This window comes from Limulus polyphemus, unplaced genomic scaffold, assembly GCF_000517525.1.
Source record: "Limulus polyphemus unplaced genomic scaffold, Limulus_polyphemus-2.1.2 Scaffold395, whole genome shotgun sequence".
Lineage (NCBI taxonomy): Eukaryota > Metazoa > Arthropoda > Merostomata > Xiphosura > Limulidae > Limulus > Limulus polyphemus.
The window spans coordinates 436,371-461,569 of NW_013666005.1; the positions used below are offsets into that span (position 1 = coordinate 436,371).

A 25,199-nucleotide genomic window follows, 5' to 3' on the forward strand; every position below is an offset into this window, starting at 1 on the left:
AGTCTTACACTGCTAAATTAGGGACGGCTAGCGCAGACAGCTCTCGTGTAGCTTTGCGCGAAATTCAAAAACAAACAAATCTCTCAGAATGGTTCAATGAAGGCTTTGAAAGTCACAGATAAATCTTTAGTAAAATTAATTTGTTAAAAAAAAATGATTTTTTGTGTACAACAGACTTGTAGTGTTTACTAAATGATTGCCAAATTTTATGAAGATATACCTAGTACATTCAGAATTATAATAAACTTTATTATGCATAACTTCACAACCAAAGGGTCAGTCAATTTGGCCAAGACTGTGAACAGAAGTCTAATAAACCAATTCTGGTAATCACCCAGTTCTGTCATTTGTACATGTTTATTCTAAGGTGTTTGAAGGTGAGAATTATTGGCTTTAGTCCATACTTAATTTGATACAAGGCTACAGTCTTTTAACATCATAATAACTTCAGTTCTGCTTTGTGTAAAATGTATGCAACATGTATCAGGTAAACACTTTCCTTGCTAATAAAGTTATCAGTGTATTGCTAATAATTCTAAGTAATCCTAAAACCCTTTAAATAAGTTATCCATAAGAAAAAGAGGTGCTGTAGACTAAGTAAGGGTGATGAATGACTGGGATAGCTGAAATGTCATTTAATGAAGTAGCTATGATATACAAAAAGAATCGAAAAAGAAGACCTTTGCTTCAGTACACCAAGTATGCGAGACCTACATGTTCTAATCACAAAAAAACAGTTGTACCACAGGTACATCTTTGAGATTTTTTTATGTGTCACTGAAATTACAATACAATAATAATAGGTTGTGATAAAACTTAATACATATTCTGTTCAACACATTGTATCGTAGTAATTTCCTAACCATTGAAGAAACTTTTAGAAATTTTGATTTCCTTTTGTTTATAGGCTTTATTTTGCAAAGACTTGATGGTATGTTAATTTTCTGGATATGGAGTGTGTGTCTAAAACCCAAGCTGAGAGAAGTCTTTCAAAGGCCCAAACAGAAAGTTGTCTCATTGAAGCAATAATAGGCAATGACTTCACAGAAGTGAAAGCAGACACACTGTTGAAACAAGGTTGCAGTTCTGTGGCACTGAGTATTTATTCACATCTGATTAATCAACTTTCAGTTTCTTGTTTTGAGAAGAGAACACGACTGTTATTAAAAAGATGTGCATGTGCTCTAAAAATGGTAAGATTAATTTCTTGTATCCTTTTTTTTGTTGTATGCTGTTACTTACCTTTTCTGGTGAGTGATTTGTTTAAGATGAACTTACAAGTCCTTATATTAATAGTAGAACCCAGTAATTAATGATCAACTACAATATAAGGTGCATACTTTCATGTTTTTTGAATAATGTGGTTATTCACTCTACAGACAAAAAACAATTCATATTCAGACCGAAGCATCCTTGGATATAATCTAATAACAGTGTATACACTTTATGTGTTTGTAAGTTATTTTTATTTCTAGGTGAATGTTTTTGATTACCACCCAAAGACTTTTGTGTTGAAACTGATTTTGATGGATCTTTTATTCACTTTTCTGGTTTTTGTTTTCAGTTGTTTATCATCTTATCTATGTGATGTGTTGTAATCTCATGTAAATCATACTCCTTTGACATATTTTGTACATTTTATCCAATTTCTTGTCTAGATACCACTTATCCTGTTTGTATAAATTGGTTGACGACTTCACATATTATCAATCCATGTACAGTAATTTCTGACAAACATAGTTAAATGAACAAATCATTTGGCAGTCAACATTTTTTTTTGAGCAAATAAAGAATAATGAATATTAACTTGACACATTTTTTTATTAAAGCAGTATTACCCTAAGTAACATTGGTTACTTTTATAGCTTATAATAAGTAACATTATATTAAGTCAAAGATATACTATTATTTAGATATACAAGGTAAGTAGGAACAATAGGCAGCAGTAAATATGAACAATAGGACACACCCAATTATGTAGCTAGATCTCGAAGGGCCTAGGACAAAAATTTTTGATGTCACAATTGCCTCCTCCCCATTTAAATTTTTTTCATGTTTCATAATATTTTCCCTCATTTCCAATATTCAAAATATCAAATACTGATTCTCAAGGGCCTTGACAGAGCAGACTATGTGGCATATACCTAGGGCTACTGATTTTCAGTTTCTGATCAAATACCCCCTGTAAACAAAAAAATTAAGATGGTGTTTTTCCAAAAAACACTGGAAATGATTATTGACTTTCCTAATTTACTATACTCACAAGATTTTACCCTTTTCATATGGGCTTGTGTATGAATATTATTATTTTTCATTATCTTAGCTAATCAAACCTTATCTAACCTAATATATTTCTGATGTTTACATTTTAGTTACTTTTACAACAATAAATAGAAGATATACTTTAAAAACAAGAAATTTGGGTCTTACATTTGACATCTTCATTTTATACTGTTGATCACAATGAAATGTAAGCCTATGTTTTTTTCCTGTCATTAGTGTGCAAAGAATATATGGTATATTAGGATACTCATTATTTAAGTATTAAAATCAAAAAAATACAAAAAACACCAATTTTAAGTTATCTAAATAAAACTATAAAACAAATAAAAGTAAACGCTGATTCTTAAAACAATATGCACCAAAAAAACAGAAGCCAAACATATACCCCACCTATCACTACACTCCTGGCCACATCCTCACATAGTGAGTTGTGTACAAGCAGAATGTATGCATACTTTTATGTACACTTGCAGCAATGGAATTAGTAATTTCTATAATGAAACGCTTGTTCATGTGTCTGGTGTAGAAGTGACATGTGCGTGCATCTGTATTTAGATAGTAAAGTACATGTGCATTATCATGACAGACAAAAACTGAGTATTATTATTATAGACTAGCAGAAACTGGTAAGACATTTGTGCTCAGATTAGTGTCTTTATTGCAACAGTACTTCTTTAAATATAGGATTTATAGAATAATACAAAATAATTCTAAACACAGACACCAAAATCTTGTCATACTATAATTCTGCTGTCAGTATGCCTTATAAACATGCATAGTAAGAATTTTACTCAGAAAAACAGTGGAAGTCCCTGCCTGCACCGGAGATCTGGAGTTTATTGATGGTACTGAGTACAGTATAATTTAGTCCTAACTAAGTTAATGTAAACAACATACACAGTACAGTGTTAATTTATCTCTTTATCGAACTAAGGCCTAATGTTAGTTAAGGTTTTATAAGGTATGACCTAAATACAAATGGACTTGCACATTTCAGGGTCTATGATTACATTTTGTTTGTATTATTCTACAAATCTTGTATTTAAAGAAATACTGTTGCAATAAAGATACTAATTTAACAGCAAACATTTTGTGGGTCTCTGTTAGTAACTAATATTTCAATTACTTGGATAGTTGGAATAGTCAAAAATACTGATAATTGGAAACACTAATTTTGAGTACTTTCATCAGTTGTGACTTGTCAATTAAGCTGAACAACCTTGAATTAATTAAATGTAATAATGAGAAGACATAATGGCAATATTTAGATTTTGTGGATAGTTGGAATAATTGGAAACATTAATTTTGATTGAATTATTTTTGTGACATTAATTGATTTAATCACAATATTGATTAATTGATTATTTTACTTGACACAAGTCGATGCTCATAGGTAACTGGTTAGTCAAGTTAACCAATGTAATAAATGAGGGATATCCTAATAAAGTAGCCAGTCAGTATACAGAAATTTTAACTTCCTGCTTTTGAGGTCAGGCATGCCTTTCTGTTTAAAAATCGATGTATGATAAATGCAATGTTGTTGTTTGCCCAGTATGTTTGGGTCTAGGTTTCTTCAATTACCAACACTCTTTGATCTCCTGATATCTTGCTTCAGGCTAATGTTTGTTCAGTAGGATTGTGGATGGCAAAGGCATGTAATCTGTAATACTTTTTATATATATTATACATATTCCAGTTTATAATCACAGAATAGAATAACACTGCATTGGGAAGTCCTGTAGTACAGCCCTCATAGAAATCTCAGTGTTAATTGCATCTACACTTAAAAATCACAACACTTCATCTAGACTGAATAAGAGATGTAGGCTTTTAATGTGTGTAGGCCATGAATATAGCTAGAGGAAAGAAGATTCAATATACATATTGTTACCAGAGGCCATGTAAAATGTTTATTTTCTTACTAGTTTATGATGTTTGTCAATCTGATATAGTAACAACTCTTGTGTATGAATAAGCTTACAATATGTTGCTTTTGAAGTAATATCAGTAACAGTTTGTTTTTCTCCAGAAAGAATTCAAAATGGTTCTTCAGGACTGTGAAGAAAGTAAGTTTTCAAATATAAACTTTATTTTTGAAGTTCCACATTGTTTTAACTTAATATACTTTATTTATACTTGGCTGTTGTGCATCAACCATTCTTGCATTATAGATTATACTATTTTTTCATCTGACTTCTCTTTTTTTAATTGCTTATATCTTACTGGCTTTTCTGTGCTGGTTTTATCTTTCTTGAAACTTGATTGTTATGCATAGGATAGACTTTCCTTGAGGCTTATCTCTCTGTTCACTGAGCATAATTTTTGTTTTAAGAAGCTCTTGTAGTTTGAGTTGAACTTTCAAATACCTAGCTATTCTATACTTAATGATAGAATGTTTTGCATTTGGTAAAGTACTTTTATGCATATGTTGATTTTGTGGTATATCTTCTGTTCCGACAAGGTAACTTACTTCTGCTCACATACATAGCTATTCTCGTTCATTGCTGCCCTCTGTTTGCAAATAAATTTTCACATGCCAAAAGCTTTTCACTCCCAAACATCCCTTGATTCACATGGTTTAACTGACTCTTGCATGCAAACTATCATGCGACAAACCTCCATCAGTAGTAATGTCATATACACGTGACTCCCTCTGTGCTGTTCTACCTTACTATCACTTCTCATTTGGCAGTGCTCGTTTTCAGATGTTTAGAGTGTGCTCTCTTCAAGTTTGTTTTTTTTGTGTGTGTATCAAATTCTCTCAACAAGTTTACTATTTATTATACAATAGTGATATTTGTGACTTATTCCATAATGGAATTATTTTATATTTCTACCCAGTTATGGATGTTAATACTTTATTAAAAAAAATTTTTCTACTGTTTATTTCTTTCTGCCAACATGGTTGTGTTTGGTTATTTCTTATGAATTATGATTCCAAATTTTAAGTTACCAGTTTGGAGGTTATAACTTCTATCAGCACATTTACACAGGCTTTGGATAAGGGCCCTTCACTGAAGAATTGTGAGCTTTACTTTGTTGGGAGATTGATTGTTCAATGAGCTGATTTTCGTCAGGCCTCAACTCGGGTTTACAGGTCCACAAATTTTGAAATACGGTCTGCCAACTTTGGAAACATATGACTTTATACCACTATGGTTTTGAATGTTTTTACTGTTCATATTATTATCTGTAGTTATTTGGGTTAATAACATAAGTTTAATTACATTGGTCAAGACTCATATTCAAGTTCAGGTTTGAATTTAGAGTTTAGTTGTATCCTTTGTCCTATAACATTAGATTAGGCTTAACATGGGTCTGTTATTTTAGGATTACCTGTAATTCACCTTACTGGTATATCATAAATTAAGTTAACTATACTGTTTTTTCTTCCATACATCATGTCTCATACATATTTTCTTGTCAATATACACTTACTTAATTTTACAATATAATATCTATTTCATTTTTGTTATTATTTATCTTTTATACTTCTTCAAATTAAATTTGTTTGCATGTACACCTGGAGCCAGGGGTCAACACAAACTTCTTCTCACAATATTGTACATACTTATTGTTAGGGTTTTTAAATTAGAGCTTAGTGATATACTATGTCCTGCACAGTTCAATTAGGTTGAACAAGTGTCTCTTATAATTCGGTTAAATATCTTGTTGTCATCTACACAGTTATTTTAATTTACATTATATTGATTATTTCATTTTCATAATTTTTTATAAGATATACCTCTCACAATGGTTTAGTTTGTGAGAACCCTTGAGGGCTGGGTTTTGCTCTACCTTCTCCCAATATTGCTCACCTTCCTCCTACAACTGCTGAACCCATATAGTCAGTTTTTTTACCACCTGATTATGGCTTGCCTTCCCAGGTTTCTACTGTGGAATCTGCTAGGCCTATCTCAGTCTTTTTTAGACATGTTTCACAGTATAATTTTCTCCTCCTTCTCCAGACATTATGTTTAATGATGAGTGTGTATTAGAATCTCTGTTACCTGTGTAGGGTGGCAGTCTCTGTTAGCCCTATCCATTTTATCTCCCACTTAGTTTTCCAACTTCATCTTACCCTATCGACACTACTCTAGGAAATGTCTACCTAACACCTTCTTTCTTAGGCATTCCACCTGCATCTAGGGGAATTTTGTGGGATACCTCCTCCTCCCTTTTGGGGCATTTGCCATCTTCAGTTCTTTCCTTCCACATGTGGCTTCTTTCCTTTTGGGATTGGACACTGTCTTGTACCATTTGTTTACCATCCACTTTGAGGGGATGTCATAGCTTTGGAGTGCACCATCATAATGATTGGGATTCCTCATCCTACCCCCACATGGAAGCTAGTTCCCAGGGGTTGAGTTTTAGATTTAGAGCTGAACCAATCAACATCATGTCCTCAAAAATGTCGTGATTGTGATCCTTCATCCTACCCCGGCAGTTGAGTTTTGGATTTAGAGCTTAACCAATCAATACAAGTCCCTCACTCAATTTGTCTAAAGTGTACTACCCCAGTTTTGTGGGTCATGGTGAGTGGACTTGTTGGTTGCTCTGATTCTTCCTCTTATATTTCCCCCTCGATGTCTTTATGGCAAGGATGTTACTGTGTTTGAGGTGGTTCCAGTCTGTTTGTTTGAGTGGGATATATATATGTTATTCACTCTGCTCGCATGTGTCCTGTTCACGGATTGGTGGTGAGATTTCTCTCTCCTGTCGGCTGAACTTGAAGTGAAGATGGTATGATCCTTGTCCTACCTCTGCATGGATGTCAGTTTTGGAAGCAGTTGACTTGTTGTGTATGTTCCTTTGCACCCTAGCCACTCTACATCTTGGAGCACATCCCTTATTTTTCCACATACTGTTCATCAGGGAGATTGAAATTATAGTATATTGTATTTAGGATCACTGTCCAACCATTTTCTCTCCCATTGGGATGTGCTCCTCACAATTTTCTGTGCAGATCTGTCACACCTTTTCCACATCTGAGCAAAGATTATACCTGGTACAGAAGTGGTGTGATTTCCCACGTATGATCCTCCTAATAGAGGGTTCCCTTGTTAGGGTGTCCTACAGGTGCTTTTCAAAGATGCTTAATGTTTAATGTGGGATTCTAGCTATGTATGTGAGCAGAAGTAAGGTACCTTGGCAGAAGTTATAATTTTCCTACACTGCAAATGTATTTCCAACAGGTACTTACTTCTGCTTACATTTCCCATCTTTCCTCCCCACTGTCAACTGGTGCTTACATTTCTGCCTACACTCAAAGTGATAGTTAGGTAGAATATAATAGAGGGAGTCACGTGGGGGTTTTTCACATGATAGTTTGCATGAGAAAATCAGTTAAACCATGTGATTCGAGAGATGCATGGGAGTGAAAAGCTTGTGACATGCAAAAAAAATTGTTACAAATAGAGGGCAGCACTAAACAAGTATAGATATGTATGTGAGAAGAAGTAAGTATCTGTCAAAAATACATTTTCAGTGCAGGAAAATTATAAGTTGTGCTTGATTTCATGGATTGGTTATATTCCTGATGGTTTTAACCTTCCTTTATACCTGATTTTACTTCATATACTGTACCCTCTTTTGTGACAGACTATTTTGCTTAGTATAGCCTTAATTGACTTTTATGTATGTTTAACTTTACTGCAGGATTTTTTATTGTTGTTGTTAATCATCTGTCATGTATAGAAGTATGCTTCGGTGTTGCACAGAATATGTGCATATGTACACTGGTATGGCATCATATCTGGCATTTTTGCATAGAAGAAACCTTCTTTCTTAGCTGTTTTACACCTGGCAAATTTTTGGTTTTTTCATTATCACTTGTGTGATAATGGGCTGTTTACATTCAAATCTGTATTTTCTACATTCATTATATTTTGATGTAGGGATAAAACTATCTAAAAATAAATTCTTATCTTGTTTGCTTACTTGTTATAATTTTTCACATTGAAAGTATCAAATGTGATAGCTATATCCAAATACAGTATGGATTTATTATATGCATTTTTATTGCTTTGAAAGTTTGATAGAATGTATTTCTTGATTTATTATTGTTGATTGCAATAGTAATCCTATATTGTTACATTTATACTGATATAAATAGGTTAATGTACCAATAGTTTGTGTTAATGTTTCATTTATTTTGCAGTTTAAAGGCATTATGGTTCATAAAGGCTGCTTTAAAGTACAAATAATTATCCTATCATTATTCAAAATAGCATCCTCAGTGTACTTAAATAAATTAATTACATTAATGGTATTAGAGGTGTTAATCTACTTAGCTAAATCAGTTATCTAGATTCAAATTTTAGCTGTGTGTCATGCATTTTGTTTAGTTCTTATGCTAAAAGATGGAAAAGATCAAGAAGCTTGGCAGCTGAGTATAGCAGCTCTGTGTCGACTTGGTCAGCTAAAAGCAGCAGAGAGAAGAGCCAAGGACTGGTTAGTGAGAGAACCACAAGTAAGTTCTGGTGGGACTTAATTAGATCAGTTTTTTAGAATAGATCTGTGTTCATATTCTCAGGTTTCTTAATTCTCAAAGGAATGAACAATTTTTTTCAATAATGTAAAAGACAAGCTCACTTTTACCATCATGAATGTAAAATTACATTCTTGAGGATCGACTAGTAATGGTAGTACAGGGTTGAGTGCATTATATTAAAATGATTTTGAATATGCAGATCAGCAAGTCACGTGACAGTCCCAGCCAATATAGAGTTGCAGTGGAAAGGTATCATTTCAGAACTACATTTTGACATTGTTTGGCATTTTTTAGGTTGTGTCATGCCACTATATATTAATTGCTTTTAGAAATAATATGTAACAGTCCTCTCCAATGGAATATATTTATACAGTTGTGTTTAGATAGGGGATTAAGATTTTCTAAGATGGGAATATCCCCTGTACTTACTGGCATGGAAAACAAAGGAATATAAATCAAATTGTAGAACAAGGACATACCAGAAAGAGTCCTGTAACAAACCATACCCCAGATATGGTAAGCAAAGCGGAGTGTTTTGTAACAAATTAAAATCTACAAACGTATGGGTCAATCACAAAAACCATTTATGTGTCCCAAGCAACGCTATGCAACATAATCAAGAATGATCTTCACATGAAAAGAGACAAGTTGCATGCAAGTATTTGTTCAACTATCACATACCTCAAACAGCTGGAGAATGAAATGAGTATTTGTGCTATTCATATGAAGACATACTGGTCAAATTGCTGGATACAGTTCCTATGGATTTCTGTGTGATCAGGGTGTTGAAATGGTTGCTTAGAAACCATTGTCCTCATATACTAGATGGATTAATGAAAGCCTACATGGAGAAGTTGCTTTGGATGCAACAGTCTTAGAACAAAATATTTTGCAAAAGACACTATACTGCAGGGCTATTGTCAATATGCATGATTGTCAGATAGGAACGACTGGCAACATGCACTTCAAATCATTTTAACATAAGGTACTCAACCCTTTGTGTAATATTTCTTTTTCAACAACATTTAAGAAATGATATACAAGCTTTTTTTCTCAACAAATTTTACAGTATTTAATATATTTTAATTATTGCTTTTTAGTAATGTGTTATACAACTTTATTTCTTCATATTCTAAAAAGAAAATACTTCTCAAAAATGCTGAACATACATAGGGCATTTCATTGCCACAATAGGTAAACATGTAGCATACAGTGATACTAAAGATCATGTGACACATATCTATATATACATATAACTAAGACTATAATAAAAGTATGAACTTCATTGAAGTTTTTCTTTCCTGTTTGTTACTATGGATTATAGTTTTCCTTAGTTTATGTTGATATTGTGTGTAAATTAAAACGTGATTGGTGTATATATATTTAAAAGCTAAAAAAAATGTATTTAGCATAATAATAATAATTTAGAATCATTAGAAAAGGGACGTCAGCTTTTTTTTCATTCATACTTTTCAGTTTTTTTTACTCAATATTCATTTAAGGCTACTCATTAATAACTTATATTGTGAAAGTATTGTTGTTGCTCATAATATTTTAAATATGGCTTGTACGATGTTATTCACCACAAATATTACCTATTTTATAGACCAAATTTGGGGACATTTGCTGTAAAACACATTCATTAGCATAATTCTACAACACTATTATAGAAATATTGACTCACATTGTTTAATATCCTAGATACACAAAATAGGTTTTTAAAAATGTAAAATGAGTTATAAGTTTTAGTGAAGTACAGTAAGTTTTGGAGAAAATGAATTTGGTGAGCACATCAAAATAAATTGATGAATATTATACACATATCTAAAAGATATGGCATATTTAACATATGATTTAATTTTACCGTCATATTTAGTATTTTTATTGACTTTTTTTCAAAGTATTAACATCTTAAAATAAATTCTTATTTAACAGCAAAGTATTCCATAAACTCTAGCAATGCACAAGACAGAAAACAGTTAATTAATAAAAATAATATGAAATGACTTGTGATTAAACAGAATGTTTATCTGATAAAAAGCAAAAAATAATGGTGAGAAACGTTTCACATATATTGATGATGTACAACAGTTTTTTATATATTAGAATACAACATAGTATCACATTGTTTGCTGTGTTCATATAAAGCACCCTATATAGCCAATTAATTATGAGCTTACAACCAAGGAGAAGGGTCTAATTTTAGTTTACTGGAAAAATTTATAAAGATATCAAAACAATTTATTGAGGTAGAGGGCATCACTTGAATCTCTCATTCCTTTGGGACTAGTGCACATAAGATCCATTCAGTGGTCTCTACATGACCAATGGATCAGGAACAGTGATCCACTGGATTTCCCAGTCTCCTTATTCAAGATCAACATCTTCGATCTTGAGTGGTGGTTAGATCGGAACAATACTATGATAGGTGTTCCTCTGCCACCACCTAATCCAATTCATGGATGGGGTGCATATCTCAATGGTCAGGAATTGCAGGGCTTATGGATGGATGACGAGGCTTCTCAACACATTAATGTTTTAGAACTTCTTGTTGTTCAAAGGGTGATGTCCCAGGGTCTGGACTTACTGAAAGGAAAAATTGTCATGCTTCACTCTGACAATTCCAAGGTGGTGTCTTACAATTCCAATGAAGAGGGCACTTGGTCCAGATCTCTTTGTTTTCAAACATTTTATCTTCTTTACTAGGCTCACTCCCATCATATCATCCTACTAGCTTGTTCCAGGAATGATGAATTTGATAACAGATCAGTTTTCACGACCCAACAGAATGGATGCTGAATCGCAAGGTTTTCCATTGGATTTGTACTCGGTTCGGGACACCAATGATCAATGCTTTTGCCACTCATTGGAACTACCGGCATTTTGGTTTTTGGTGCCTCACCCTCTGGTATTGGCAATAGATGCATTCAGTCAGAATTGTATGGGATTACACCTCTGTACCTTCTCACTGATTCGTATGTTACCCAAGCTAGCTAAGAATCATTTAACCCCTAGTTTGGTTCTGTTGATAGCACCAGATTGGCCAGCTAAACCATGGCATCTACTTTGGTAGTACCTTCAGGAGTGCCTTCTACTTCCTCTTTGGCCATCTCTGTTGAGGGAGCCACGATCTGACATCTTACATCCAGTCAACCTTAAACTCAAGATTTAACTTCTAAGGTTACCATGTACTTGTCTCAGTCCCTGCGCCATCTCATGTTGGATGTTTATCAATGGCAATGACACATATTGACAGTGGTTTATTATGTGGAGGTTTTTGACCTGATCCTTTGAGAAGGGTTTTGCATCTTCCACAATTGCTCTATATAAGGAGGCCTTATTGGCTACCTTTTGATGCTCAAAGAGACAGAAATTGTTTGAGTCCCCAGTTCTTTCTGGCCTCCTCAAGTCGCTTTGGGTCCTTCATCTAAAATGACCATTTCAGTTACCTGACTGGGATATATGTTATGTGATGTTACATGCTCTTTCTTGACATCCATTTGAGCCTTTAGCCCCATGTACCACCTTTTCCTTATGGTTTATGTTTTTGTTACTGCTGGTCTGTGGATGTTGCTGGTCAGAGTTGTGTGCACTACGTCCTTCTATAGCCAGACAGGTCCATCTTACCTAAGACACTGGCAACCAGGGAAGTAAGTAATAAATGGCTGGAGATACTGTAGACATTATTTACTCAAACTAAAAATGTAATTTTAGGTAACAGCATGGAACCAAAATAGTGGTTTGTAGTTTGAGTATATAATGTCTACAGTTTGCTTACTTTTTTATGATCTCTATTTGCACATTTTTAAATACCCAATTTTTTATTTATCTTGTTTTTAAAAAATTCAGTTACATTTGAAAACTGCTGAATTATTCATAAGAATATTACATTCTGATAGTTATACAATATTTACATTTAAAAACATACTTCTAGATGCAGTTTCATGTGTAACCTACAAGAAATGGTCCCTTAATGTCTAAAAATGGTAATTGAAAAATCATGAAATTTCATTTCTGCATAGTTGCAAAGCCTTGCACAAAGAACAAAGTAATGTTTTAAATCATAAAGTAGTATTTTGTAATTGAAAGAGTTTTTAAGTGTTTCATGGTGTTTATTGCAAAAAAGAACAGCTGACAGTCATTTCTATAAAATGTATTACACACACACCATTTCAAAACTGCAGGTGCAATTACTTGTATATTGTAACATAATCTTGATCAGTCTCTCTACCTTATTTTATTTCATGTGATGATAATTAACTCATTATATTTGATGATAGATCAGATCAAATATTCTTACATTTCAGTTTGCCTTAGGGTGAGGTCCAAGTGCCACTAATTACTATCATACATATAACTTTAAAACTAGAAAAATTATACAATTATTGATAATTGTAATTTAGCTTAATATTGAAAAATAAATAATCTTGAAAGAATATGTGCTAGTATTGTAGATGTATAAGGGTAGTAGGCTTGTTCCTCTGTAGCTACCCACACCCTTGGAGCAAGCATTGCATATGCAACCAATACCATACCCATATGCTACAGAGGTGTAAAATCTATTATTTGTGCTCGTAAGAACTTTTCTTAATTGGCATTTGTGTTTAAAATTTTTCTTGATGTTTCACTGTTTTCTTAAGTTATATTTTTTGTGGTTTTGACAGAATGAAGAAGCAATGAAAACATTCTCAAAGCTAAAGATTGTGCAAGAAACTTTAGGCGAGGAGGTGAGTCTGTAAATATAGCTATATGATTATGGATAAACTAAGCCTGATAAACTTGGAGTGGGTTTTTTTAGTATGTTTATATCATTATTGCTAACTTTTAGACCTTTCATATAATAAATATGTAAAATATATTTTATAAAAGGAAGAAGAAGAAGATGAAGGTTTTTCCCCTACTAACTCAAATATGCTTGATAATGAAAAAATGGTAGGAGAGAGAAGACCTCCTGATGGTATGGAACAGGAAGAGCATGATGGAAAACTTCAGTGTTCAGGTGAGTGTTACAAACACAAAATATTTAGGCAACCAAAAAAGTGAGATGTTTGTAATGATTTTAGAAGGGTTTTAAGTATTTTTAGTTTTACAGTCTAGTTACCTCAGAAACTGTGTATCTAATTTTATTGTAGAAAAATAAATTATTTATCAGTTTTGCATTGAATGTTTTGTCCAGATTGAAATATTTACCACTTTAAACACCAATAATAGAATGGTTTTAATACAATCCTAATCTGTGTGAAAAAATGACCTATTTTATAAATAACTAAGAGTAAACCTAGTTAGTAGTTATGACAAAAGTTTTGTTGAAAGTAATTTTAAGTTCAAGAATTCATAATGTCTGTCATACAGGCAAATTGGGTAACATTTTATACTATTGGTAAAATAACCAATAATTGAACTTGGAATTTGATTTCACAAATGGTACTAAATAGAAGTACTGGTGAGAAGGGTTTCACAGCTTTTATTTTTAACACAAAATATTAAGTATAGATGAAGATATGACTACTTAAAGATTGATGTATCAATGAATGTTAGATAACTAGCACTGCAGTTGTAAACAGCCTCAGTCAGAATGCATTTGCAAGATACTGTATCAAGCTAAAACATCAGGTAGTTTATTTGATTTTATCTGTAGTTGGATTTCATGCTTGATATTTTGGATTTTACTTGTATATCTGAAAGTAAATCTTCTTTTCCAATATCAGCTTGATGGGTCGTCTCTTGAACTCTTTGGAAGGCATCTCTTGGCAATATCATACTATTATCAATCAAAATCAGTTGTAAAGTCCTTAAATAATTAGATGGTATTTAATTGGAGTTGACAGTATCACTACTCCAGTTCTATCAAATTTTGATGTTAGTGTTGTAGTTGAAGTTTTTATTCAGAAGGAATATCATATTGATTCACGTACTTCAGCATCAGTTCTTCTTTCATTCTTCCAGAACCCAAATTATTCCTATTGTCGTCAGTGGCTTTGTTGGACATCTTGATAACATATGGCATAAAATCTGCAATGTGCTTCTTGCCATATACCTTATCATGTTCAGGGTATTTAGCTCAACCATGTTTTATCTCTTTGATGATGCTGATGTTAACAATGCTAACAATTATTGATAGAGTATCATTTTTTGTTACAAAATGTTACTTTGCCATCTTCATTCCACTTCTCAGTATGTCACACATCATAGAAATTGCATCCTTTTTGATTCCAGCCCCATTACACACTGGAGTCTCCCTACTTTACTTGCAAATTGTAGTTGGCATATCAAACATTTCATTTCATTTTCCTCTGCTTCACCTAAAGCATCTAATAAAATTACTGGCCTTTTTTTTTCTCAGATAACGTTAGGTTCATAGGACCATAATAAAAGCAGCAATTTGTAATGTCTCCAATTAATTTGAAGTGTGGGATGCAAGTTAATAGTCTTTGTATCCATATTGGAATATGTGTACATATGGGTTTTATCTTCTTTAAATACAGCTTCATTGTATTTGGTAATTTTCTGAAAAAGATTAAATGTTGCTTCAATAATCCATGTATGGTGTCCTTGTTTAGTATAAATAAAAATACAGTATTGTTTTTTAACCCACCAGTGGCTCTAAGAGTATGTACTAATTCCTTTGGTGAAATAACATTGCTACCTTCATCCACATGTTGCATTGCCACCAAGAAGTGTGCATCTATGAACCCTTTACCATCTTTTGTTTCAGTATGAACAAAATATTTTATATTTATCCCAACTGATTTGAATACAAGATACATTCTGTATAACAGCATGCTGTTCTGACAACATTTTGCATTGTCTGATGGGATGTATACATACTTTATAAAAATAAAATCTCATTTTAGTTCTAGCAAAGCTCCTTTCAAAATTGAGATCACAGCTATCCAATCCTACTTTGAATCCCTCGAAGACGTGTGATAATAGTATTAAATTGTATATCTTTCGCATTTATACTGTCACAAAAAGATTAACTTTCATCATTAACATTTTCATCTCTATTGATCCATGCCAACTCGTACTATTTTTTTCAGTAATGCTTAATTATTTTTTGTAGAAACTAGACTGGATCAAACTTCATCTTGTAATCTATCACAATAAGAGCCTCATCATTATCTAAGTTGTCAAAAAATTTCTTGTATTCTTCTTCTCTCAAACAATGATCCACAAACAGCTTCAGCTTGTGTTTGCAATCTTCTAATAAATATTGATGATCACAATGACTCTCGTTAATAATGCAGTTCATTTCATGTAATGGCAGCTGATATTCTATACAATAGACATTTGCACTGTTGTTATTCTTAGTGGTTAATACAAATTTTATATTCAGACTTGAATAAATATTGAAACCAACATGACCCTTGTACTTATTATTTCAGTCACTGCAACATGTTTAAAGCATCTTTCTTGTGAAGTTGTGTCTTCATTTGAATTAAAAATTTTATGTAATTGCTAAACTATCATACATCAACATTCCAGATGCATAATTCACTGTCTTTCTTGCTTTCAAATCAAAACTCATAAGAATCTTCATGAAGTACTGTATCTTAGTCATTATGATTCATCTGAAAGATATTCTGTGTGTTATCAATATAAATATTCAGGAATTTCCATCCCGATGAATCAAGATAGCTCTGTTGTTTTACCAACCAAATTCATGACTGTGGGAAATGAATGTCCAGTATTCACACACACACACACACATATATATATATATTTACCTATGTATGTATTTTTTGAGGAAATAAATAGTTCACAACTCCCTACATGTTGTAAGTCATTATTACAGAGGGAAACAAACAAAACTTCTCTCATGAGTTTTAAATTATTCATATTTCATCATATTGTCTTACTTTGTAATGAACAAACTGTAGTGAACTTATGATTTTGTGGAAGTAATCATTGTTGTTATTTTTATTTTTATTCTTTTTAGTGCAAGAAGCTGACCTCTTTTGTTCCTATTGTAACGTTGGTTTTACCACAGATGCAGAGCTAGAATTTCATTGTAGAAGTCAGGAACATCAGATAACAATCATGTCTGATAAAGGGCGGGACTGGAAATTCCGAACTCCTCCAAGAGGAATTAGTGCTGCTAGTTACAGCCTATGTGAAATGTGAGTATTATAAGAGACACAATTAAATGAATTGTTGAAACATATTATTGATTTATTGTTGAGAACAGTAATGACAGTGTACTTCAGTACACATAAAATAATGAAATGATACTAAAGTAATTGATGCTTTTGAACAATATATATAACATTAAGTGAATATATAGAAATAAATGGATTTAAGTCAACTCTTAAAACTGTAATTACTGTTGATTAGTGTATAAAAGCTGAAAGTATTATGAAAATGTCTGTAAAATCTATTGTTATCATGGACCAGTCCCTAGGAGTTTGAAGTACATTAAACCAGTGTGTGTATACAGTGAAGGTTTTCTAAATGATGCAAGCACTATGAATTAGTCTTTAAAATTCTTAAGTGTTGTAGACTGATCATAAAAAAACATACATATGCAGATTGAGTTATTAAAGTTTTCCATATACAAAAGAGGAATAAATTACAACAGTCATTTGGGACTGTGGGTGGTATGCATACCCATATGTATTGGGACACCTTTGGTTGCAGTATTTGTTATTAATTACATGACTGCACCTGGTTGTGGAATTCTTGAAATACCTGAAGGAATGGATGTGTGTATACACAGTATTATATACTTTTTGAACATTTAAATGATAATAGCCGTTTACAAAGGGTGATTGTCAGCTGTCATAATTCTTTTATATGTTAACTGAATGTTCAGATACTTACTCTCTTGCTACAGGCTCAGTAGAATTGGCCGAGTTCGTGACCTCAAATTGATCTTTATAGATTCCATACTATAACTTCTAATATATTTTGTATATCTATATGAAATTTTGAAAAAATTCAGTAATCATTAAGAGTGATTCGTAGACAAAAAATCTGAAATGGTAATGAAGTATTTGCACAAAAACATTTTCAATGAATATATGGAGTTAAAGTGTTGACTGCTTTGAGTGCAAAGTGCAACTTTTTTCCATTAAAACTCTATCTTATCTGTTACTTTCTATACGTTAACACTGTATGATGTTGGTCAAATTGACCAACCTCGTAACCCCCAAAAAAAACAATCAAAAACTATAATTCACTTTTTTTTTCTTTGTAGAATAATTTCATCCTAAATACCATTAAACTTGTAACTTTATACATCTATTTATACTTTTATTGTTTTATTACCCTTTGAACCATAAATAACTGTTATTTCCACCATAAAATTTGTAAATCATATGGTGAATGTGAAGGTCACATTACCCTATCATATTACATAATTCATGAGCTACTCATGAGTTGATTGCTATCATACCTTGTGAAAATGTTTTATCTTATCTAATCTAACCTTACCTAACCACAAAAGGTTCTAATTTTTACATTTCAGTTACTTTTATAATAATAAATAAAGAATTCATATAAAAAACAAAAAATACAGTACTTACCTGGGTCTTCTTCTTCTCTCTCTCTCTTTTTTTTGCTGTCAACTGTGAATGAAACTTAACCCTACTTTTTTATACTAGTGTTACTACTGCACTAAATAATTTTTTATTTGATTAGATAATGCACCAAAGAACACAATAATCGCATGCAAAAAGCATACAATGTCCCATAACTATCACAATTTTTCTGGCTTTCTAACTATGCAAAAAGAGCCATTAAAAGTCAGCTAAGCTCTTCAATGTATTTCCCATGGGAATAAAGTTTGAACTGGAAGCAAAATACACCATTCTCTGTACAGAAAACAACATAATATAGTATGTCATTTGATAAAATAAAACCTTGGCTTTCTGTCGATTATAAATAATATAGTATTAAATGTCAGAGAGAGTTATTTCCAATTTCTGAAAAAGAGGATGTGACAGGTGAGTGTGGCAAGAAGGGTCAGATTTTCTAGTTTATGGCTCTGTAACTAAATAAGATTGAAGGCTATAAAAATTGTGCTTTGCCTGAGCAATGAAAATATTATAATGAGTAATTTGTGATAAATTTCATACTTCTTGGAGGGGTGGTAAATAAATTAGAGAAGAGGGGATGCCTAGAGAGAAAATGTCACAATTTTCATACTAGGGACAATTCAGGACTTTTTAATATTGTGTTATAAAATTAAGAACTTAAAACTTATATACTATTAAAATTTGGATTATTAGCTACATTTTTATACCAAGTTTATTTGTATACCATGATAAGGAAGTAATTTAATTAAATTTTGAATGTAACTCACTAAAACCACGTGACACGTGCAGAATAAGATGCCTGTAGTGAGAGGGTTAGCTGATGAACAAAAACAAGCATGATTTTGCATGCTATTTGTATCTCATATTTTTCACCAACAATGTTATTTATGTCCTGTTAAGAACAAAAAAGTAACTATAAATTTAATTTTTTCATCAATCCCTGAGATGGCTGAAGATGTATTGAAAATTTGAACTATTATAAAAATAAATATTAAAACAATGTATGATATAACATTAAAGGACCGTTAAATGGACGTTTGGTCCATCTAAGCTGTCTTAGCTGAAGATGACTCTTACACTGCCAAAATTTATATTTCTTTCCCCTAGTCTTACCATTCTCACCATTAAATATGAAAAAAAGATAGTTCATCAACTCTATCAATTCCCTTTACTATCTTAAACACCTCAATCAGATCCCTTATAACTCTTCTTTTTTTTCAAAAGGAAACAGGATCAAAGTTCTTAACCTATTCTTGTATGACATCCTTCCCATCCCAGTAGTCCTCCTTCTTTCAAACCTTTCCAATTCAGTGTCATTTCTAAGGTGAAAGTGCCCAAGACTTAACACAGTACTCCAAATGTGAGCTAATCAATGACCTATACGTTATAATCTCTTTAGACTTGTATTCAATATTTCTGTAGACACAACTTAAAATTCTATTTGCTCTGTCACCAGCAACAGCACATTGCTTGGATGGTTTAAGCAACTGATCAAACAGAACCCTAAGATCCTTTTCTTCCATAACACTGTTAAGGTTATTCCTATCAAAATTATACTCATAATTCAAATTCCCACTTGCATTACCTTGTATTTATTATGATTAAAAGTCATCTGCTACTTATTTGCCCACCTCACCGATTGTCCAATTCCTTTTGTAAAAATGCAGCAGCAGCACAGCCAATAACACCCAAAACTTTAATGTCATAATCAAATTTAATTGACTTTAACAACCCAGCTTACATATCTTATGCTTTTTATGACTGGTCTACAGTACTTAAGAATTTGACAATTATAATTATGCAGAATGTGAAGTCCTTTATCAGTATGTTAATAAAGTAAATGTAGACTCGAAACTATTGTTGTAGTTTCCTGCAAAAATACATTTTCAGTTTAATGGTATTGTTAATGATCAGGTTGATTGTGGTAGTATGAGATCACCATCATGGATAATTTTTTTTTTGTCATCAGTAAATTTAAATAATTAAATCAGAAAGAGCAAAGGTCCTAACACTGAGCCCTGAGGTTCCTCACTGATGACATTAATCTAGTTTTGCTGAATTCCATTTATAACAACCCTCTGTTTTCTTACATTTAGCCAGTTTTCTGTACAAAGAGCCAAGCTATCTCCAACAGCTACAGAAATAACTTTCTAAATGAACTTTTTATGTGGCGTCTTATAAAATGCTTTCTGAAATCTAAATACACTAAATCCACACCCATACTCTCATCTACATTAGCAATAACCTCTACAAAGAATGTCAGAAGATTATTAAGACAAGATTTTTCCCTAGTGAAACCATGCTAACTATCCAACAAAGTTTTAACCTTAAAGAGTGTTTTAAAAACATATTTCATTTAGTTGACTTAACTGAATTTTTATATTGACTAATCTCATTTCATAATGAATTAACCCTCATTTAAAAATATGTGTTACAAGATAGCAAGAGACATAATTTCAGTGTTTGAAGATTCTGGTGAATATCTGATAATTAGCTGAAAGCTTCTGCCTTGAATATCTACATATCTGTACTGTATTAATTACTTTCTTGAGATTCACTTCCACACTGCTTTGATCTGTGCCATCATTTGAATAGCATCCATTTTTGGCAGTTATTATTATACAGAATGTGAGGTCCGTTATTGGTATATGAAGATATGACACTACTATTGCTGTTTCCCACTAAAAATATTTTTTCAGTACAATGGGATCATTGGTGGTGGTACTTTGAGATCACCATCATATATACTTTTGGTTATTGTATCATCATGGAATAAAGTGGTTGAAAAACAGTTTATATGTGTTAGCCACTGAAATATTACAGGCGTTTTATTGCAGTTTTCAAGGAAACAAAACACCAATTTCAAACCTTTATAAACTAGTACCATATAGAGCTGGGCAATTATTAGTATTTGCTACTGCTAAAGCCCATTATATATTGCCATTATGATTTCTCATTATTATGTTCAATTAATTCAAGGTTCTTCTTAATTGGTTAGTATTATGATTTACAAAAATAAACAAATGATCAAAATTAGAGTTTCTGATTATTGCTATTTTCAATTTCTCCAACTTTCTCTTGATAATAATTGATTAGTGGAATGTAATTGACCAATGAGCCCGATGATTAATTGATTATCATACTCCACTGATTGCTCAGCTTTAGACTTAAGTTGCCTGGATTCTTCTTTTGAACTATTTGTAACTTGCTCTCTCTACCATTTTTCCTTGAAATTGGATTTTATTTTATTAATTGCTTTAGGGAGGAGACATTCAGAAATTTTTGTTAATGATTTTTCTCATACTGTTTTTTTTCCCAATAAGGCTATGTGCACTTGTATTCTGATAGAGCCTTCCTTTCAGAGGCTTTAGCTGTAATAGATAGTCACCACAGTTTTTTTGTTTTTTTTTCTATTGTGTAACTTACTCTGACAGACCCTGATTTTCCTTGTGATGAAAATTTTTTATGTGTAGGTAGAGCTATTTGTTTTGAGAAAATTGACATTGGTTGTTTACCTTACGATGAATCTCATTCCATAGATCTTGCTTCATCCACATTAACAAATTAGTTTGTACAGCTGATCCAAATTGTTTATCACAATTTTCCCAACCACCTTAAGTGTGTATTTCAGGTTACATCTCATCTCATTTACAATTGGCTATGTCTTTGGCCTACTGGTCTCTGTATCCTTCAGCAGACATCTTGTAGGCAGGCACGAGTACAAATGTGCATACTTTATTTGCTATTTTACCTTCATTACATCACTGCATCTTAAATTTCAGGATTTCATTTGCCACCTATGGTCATTCTCCAGGCTTGGTGGAATTTGTCTCTTGTGAGTTTTAGTATATTCTGACCAACACCCATTATTAATCATTTTGAGGGTGTGTGGGATTCTAATTAATTTTGACTTTCAAACAAACAATACAAAACAAGAGATGCACAGTAATTAAGTATAGTTTGTTCTTATGTATCTATCATTTATATATATATATAAATTTATCCAGTCAAGACTCTTGCATGTTTTTTAATTCCTGCTCTTGGCCAGAGCACACTAAGTATTTCTATATTGCTTAAACTCCTTTTCACAAATCTAGAGAGCATCTGTGGTTAAGAAACTATTTGATTATATATATATAAACATATTAATTAATTAAAAACAATAATGTTCTCTCCATCTGTGAGATTCCTTATGTATAGATTTGTTCGTTTGGGACTCTTACATGTTACAAATATATTTTTGGATTTGTCCTTGATAAAAAATATAAAATCCCATTGTCTATGCAAGACTTCCATGAAAGGGTGTTGGTTTTTATAAGTGAAAAAAAAAGAAAACATCTGGTGGCTGATGGTTCCTTGGAAGGTACTTGGTACTTTTTCCAACTTTTTATGTGTGTCCTTGTGTGGCATCTATTATTAATAGATGTCTCAGTTTCACCCCAGGATGGTGATCACTTATGTTCCTATTCTTATTTATCATGTTTTAATATTCCCACTGCACTGTCCATGCAGTGCTTAGCCCATTTTTTTGGAACTGATTGTGTCTTTCTTCAGTTCTTCCTGAGCACCCACTAATCTGTCCTATTGTGTGACTCACTGACCATTTTCAATCTGGACGAAGGACTGCTGACTTTGAAGTATGTCCTTTCATAATAAGTATCTGGACTGCTTTCCCAAGAATCTTCCACTTCAGGAACAGGACAGAGTATTCCTCTTACCTATTTATGTTACCACTTGTATCCTATTATTAGATCCACATGCTCAATACACCATTACCTCTCACAAACCCAGTTTTTTTTTCGTGAGTTAAAGGATATCATAGGCAAAAAAGTACCCTGCTGAGAAGAATGTCTTCTTTTGGAGTATGTTTTAAGTCCAGTCTTTTTTGTCTTTTTTTTTTAAGACTGGTCTGATCTACTCAAATCTCCCTTGATTCCAGTTCTACAAATTATTATGAGTAGTTGATGCATGTTCTGCAGTGCATAAAGGACATTCGGAAATTTTGAATCCCATGTTTGTTAACGGCATAAGTTCAAACTCAATAAGAAAAGGTGTTCAGTATTTCAGAGATAAATACTTCCTTGTAATTTTAACTCTAAAAATGTAAAATATTATTATCCACAGAACATGTATAAAGGGTGTGTAAATAATTTTTCTTATAATAGATTGGAAAATATTAATAATGAAATGGCATTGAATTGAGGTGCTTAATATATACATTTTAGTAATGAAAGGGTTAAAAGTAAATTGAATCAGAAATTCTCTTAATTGCTGAAACTCTCCAAAATGTTAAATCATGTATATCTATGTACCCCTATATCCTACAGAATAGTACCAATAATGCAACAAACTGATAGTGACCACATCACATGATCCTTTGTGCTACCTCATGCTGGTGTGATTGACCTTGATTTTAGCATAATGAGTGATGATATTCATCCCACTGTGATAAATTGACCTTTCTTGCTTCAAGAAGAAGAAACTGACCGAATGGAGTGGTTTTCGGTTAAGGATAACTCGGCACCTTATCAACACTGATTTTAAGCATGCAACTTCAGTGCTAGGCTTCCCTTGCTCTTCATTGTAATCATACTTTTTGTTGAAGTGGAATTGCATAAACAGTAAAGATGTAGCACCACATTTACTAAATGTTCATTTACAGGCATTGGCTGAATTACCAATTATTTGCATTTTGGGTCACATGACTTAACATCAGTGAATGATTTTTATAAAGATTAACTATGGTATTGATATTCTTTTACAACAGTGCTTTTACTTTGTCTTAAAACTGAATCCAGCCTGTAATGAATATCTGATTAGAATAAAAGAAACCATCCTTATATATCAACTTCAGCCTCTCTCCCACCCCAAATGAAAACTTCAGTGCTTAGAAGCCACTTTACATTAACAGTTCTTATAGACTTTTTACTAGAACCTCAGATGAGCAGAAAATTATTGTTGTTGTTGGTTTTTACCAAAATTTTAGTCACATTTACTATGATTTAGGTCAAGTATACCGGACTTGCTGATAGTTTTTGTATTAAATAATATCTGTTCACAAGAAAGTACATGGTGAAATATGAAGTTTTAGGGAAAGAAGGTTGATCTATGTTTATAAAGTCACCAGGCTGGTGGACAGTGCAGACTGGGTGCTCAGTGCTGTGATGCGCATGGAGAAGAAGAGCTAGCTGAGTGGAAAGAAAGATATAACTATCGTCAGATGAAAATGCAGAAAGCTAAGGATTGTAACCTGCATGGAAGCCTCTATTCTGAACAGTTATTAGAGAAATGGTTTAATGCCACAAATCCTGACTTGGTGATGACAGAAAATTTAGCTGGTGTTAATGTTGAGGTCAAACCTAATCTTGACATGATGGTAACTTCAAAAGATGCTCATAGTTCATGGAAATTTGATGTCACCTGTAAGGTATGTTGAATATTTAGTATATTTCAGTCATAATGCCAAAAAAGTTAAACCACAAAAATTGTTTCATAAGTTACTACAAAAATAAATAATATGGGATAAAGATGGAATATTGGTAAAAGCCATTAGTCTAACTCAATTGATTTTTAATAGTTTTATGATGGAAATGTAGGTGGAAAAGAACTAAATGTTGTCTTTGTGTGTAAAGAATTATTGTAAAATTTTGAATAATCTGTGTGTATGTGTACCATAGTACTGAGTTTTGAAAATCAGTCAAGACAAAATTATGTTCATAAAACAATATTTAGAATAAGCTAGTTGAATAATTTTTTATGAAAACATTCTATAATTAAAATGACTTATAAATGTTTAAAATTATCTTGTTTTAATTCCATACAAGGGATTTAGCATAATGATACTAGTTTTTAATTAACTTTTTTGAAATGTCATGAAAATAATAAAA

At 32.3% G+C, this 25,199-nt stretch overlaps 1 protein-coding gene across 7 annotated transcripts in view; it reads left to right on the plus strand.

The window, feature by feature from the left end:
• LOC106457948 (probable helicase with zinc finger domain) overlaps positions 1-25,199 on the plus strand; it is a 92,422-nt gene that overhangs the window by 12,241 nt on the left and 54,982 nt on the right. The window contains exons 1-8 of one of the 7 annotated variants that reach the window (XM_022384032.1): positions 733-748; positions 908-1,193; positions 4,313-4,349; positions 8,631-8,755; positions 13,441-13,504; positions 13,644-13,775; positions 16,716-16,896; positions 24,433-24,739. In XM_022384032.1, the coding sequence (XP_022239740.1) occupies positions 951-1,193; positions 4,313-4,349; positions 8,631-8,755; positions 13,441-13,504; positions 13,644-13,775; positions 16,716-16,896; positions 24,433-24,739 (1,089 nt within the window). In that variant the 5' untranslated portion in view covers positions 733-748; positions 908-950. Of the gene's footprint in view, positions 1-732; positions 749-907; positions 1,194-4,312; positions 4,350-8,630; positions 8,756-13,440; positions 13,505-13,643; positions 13,776-16,715; positions 16,897-19,517; positions 23,877-24,432; positions 24,740-25,199 lie in introns of those variants that run through there. The other 6 variants (XM_022384031.1, XM_022384036.1, XM_022384033.1 and 3 more) reach the window with 6 other exon arrangements.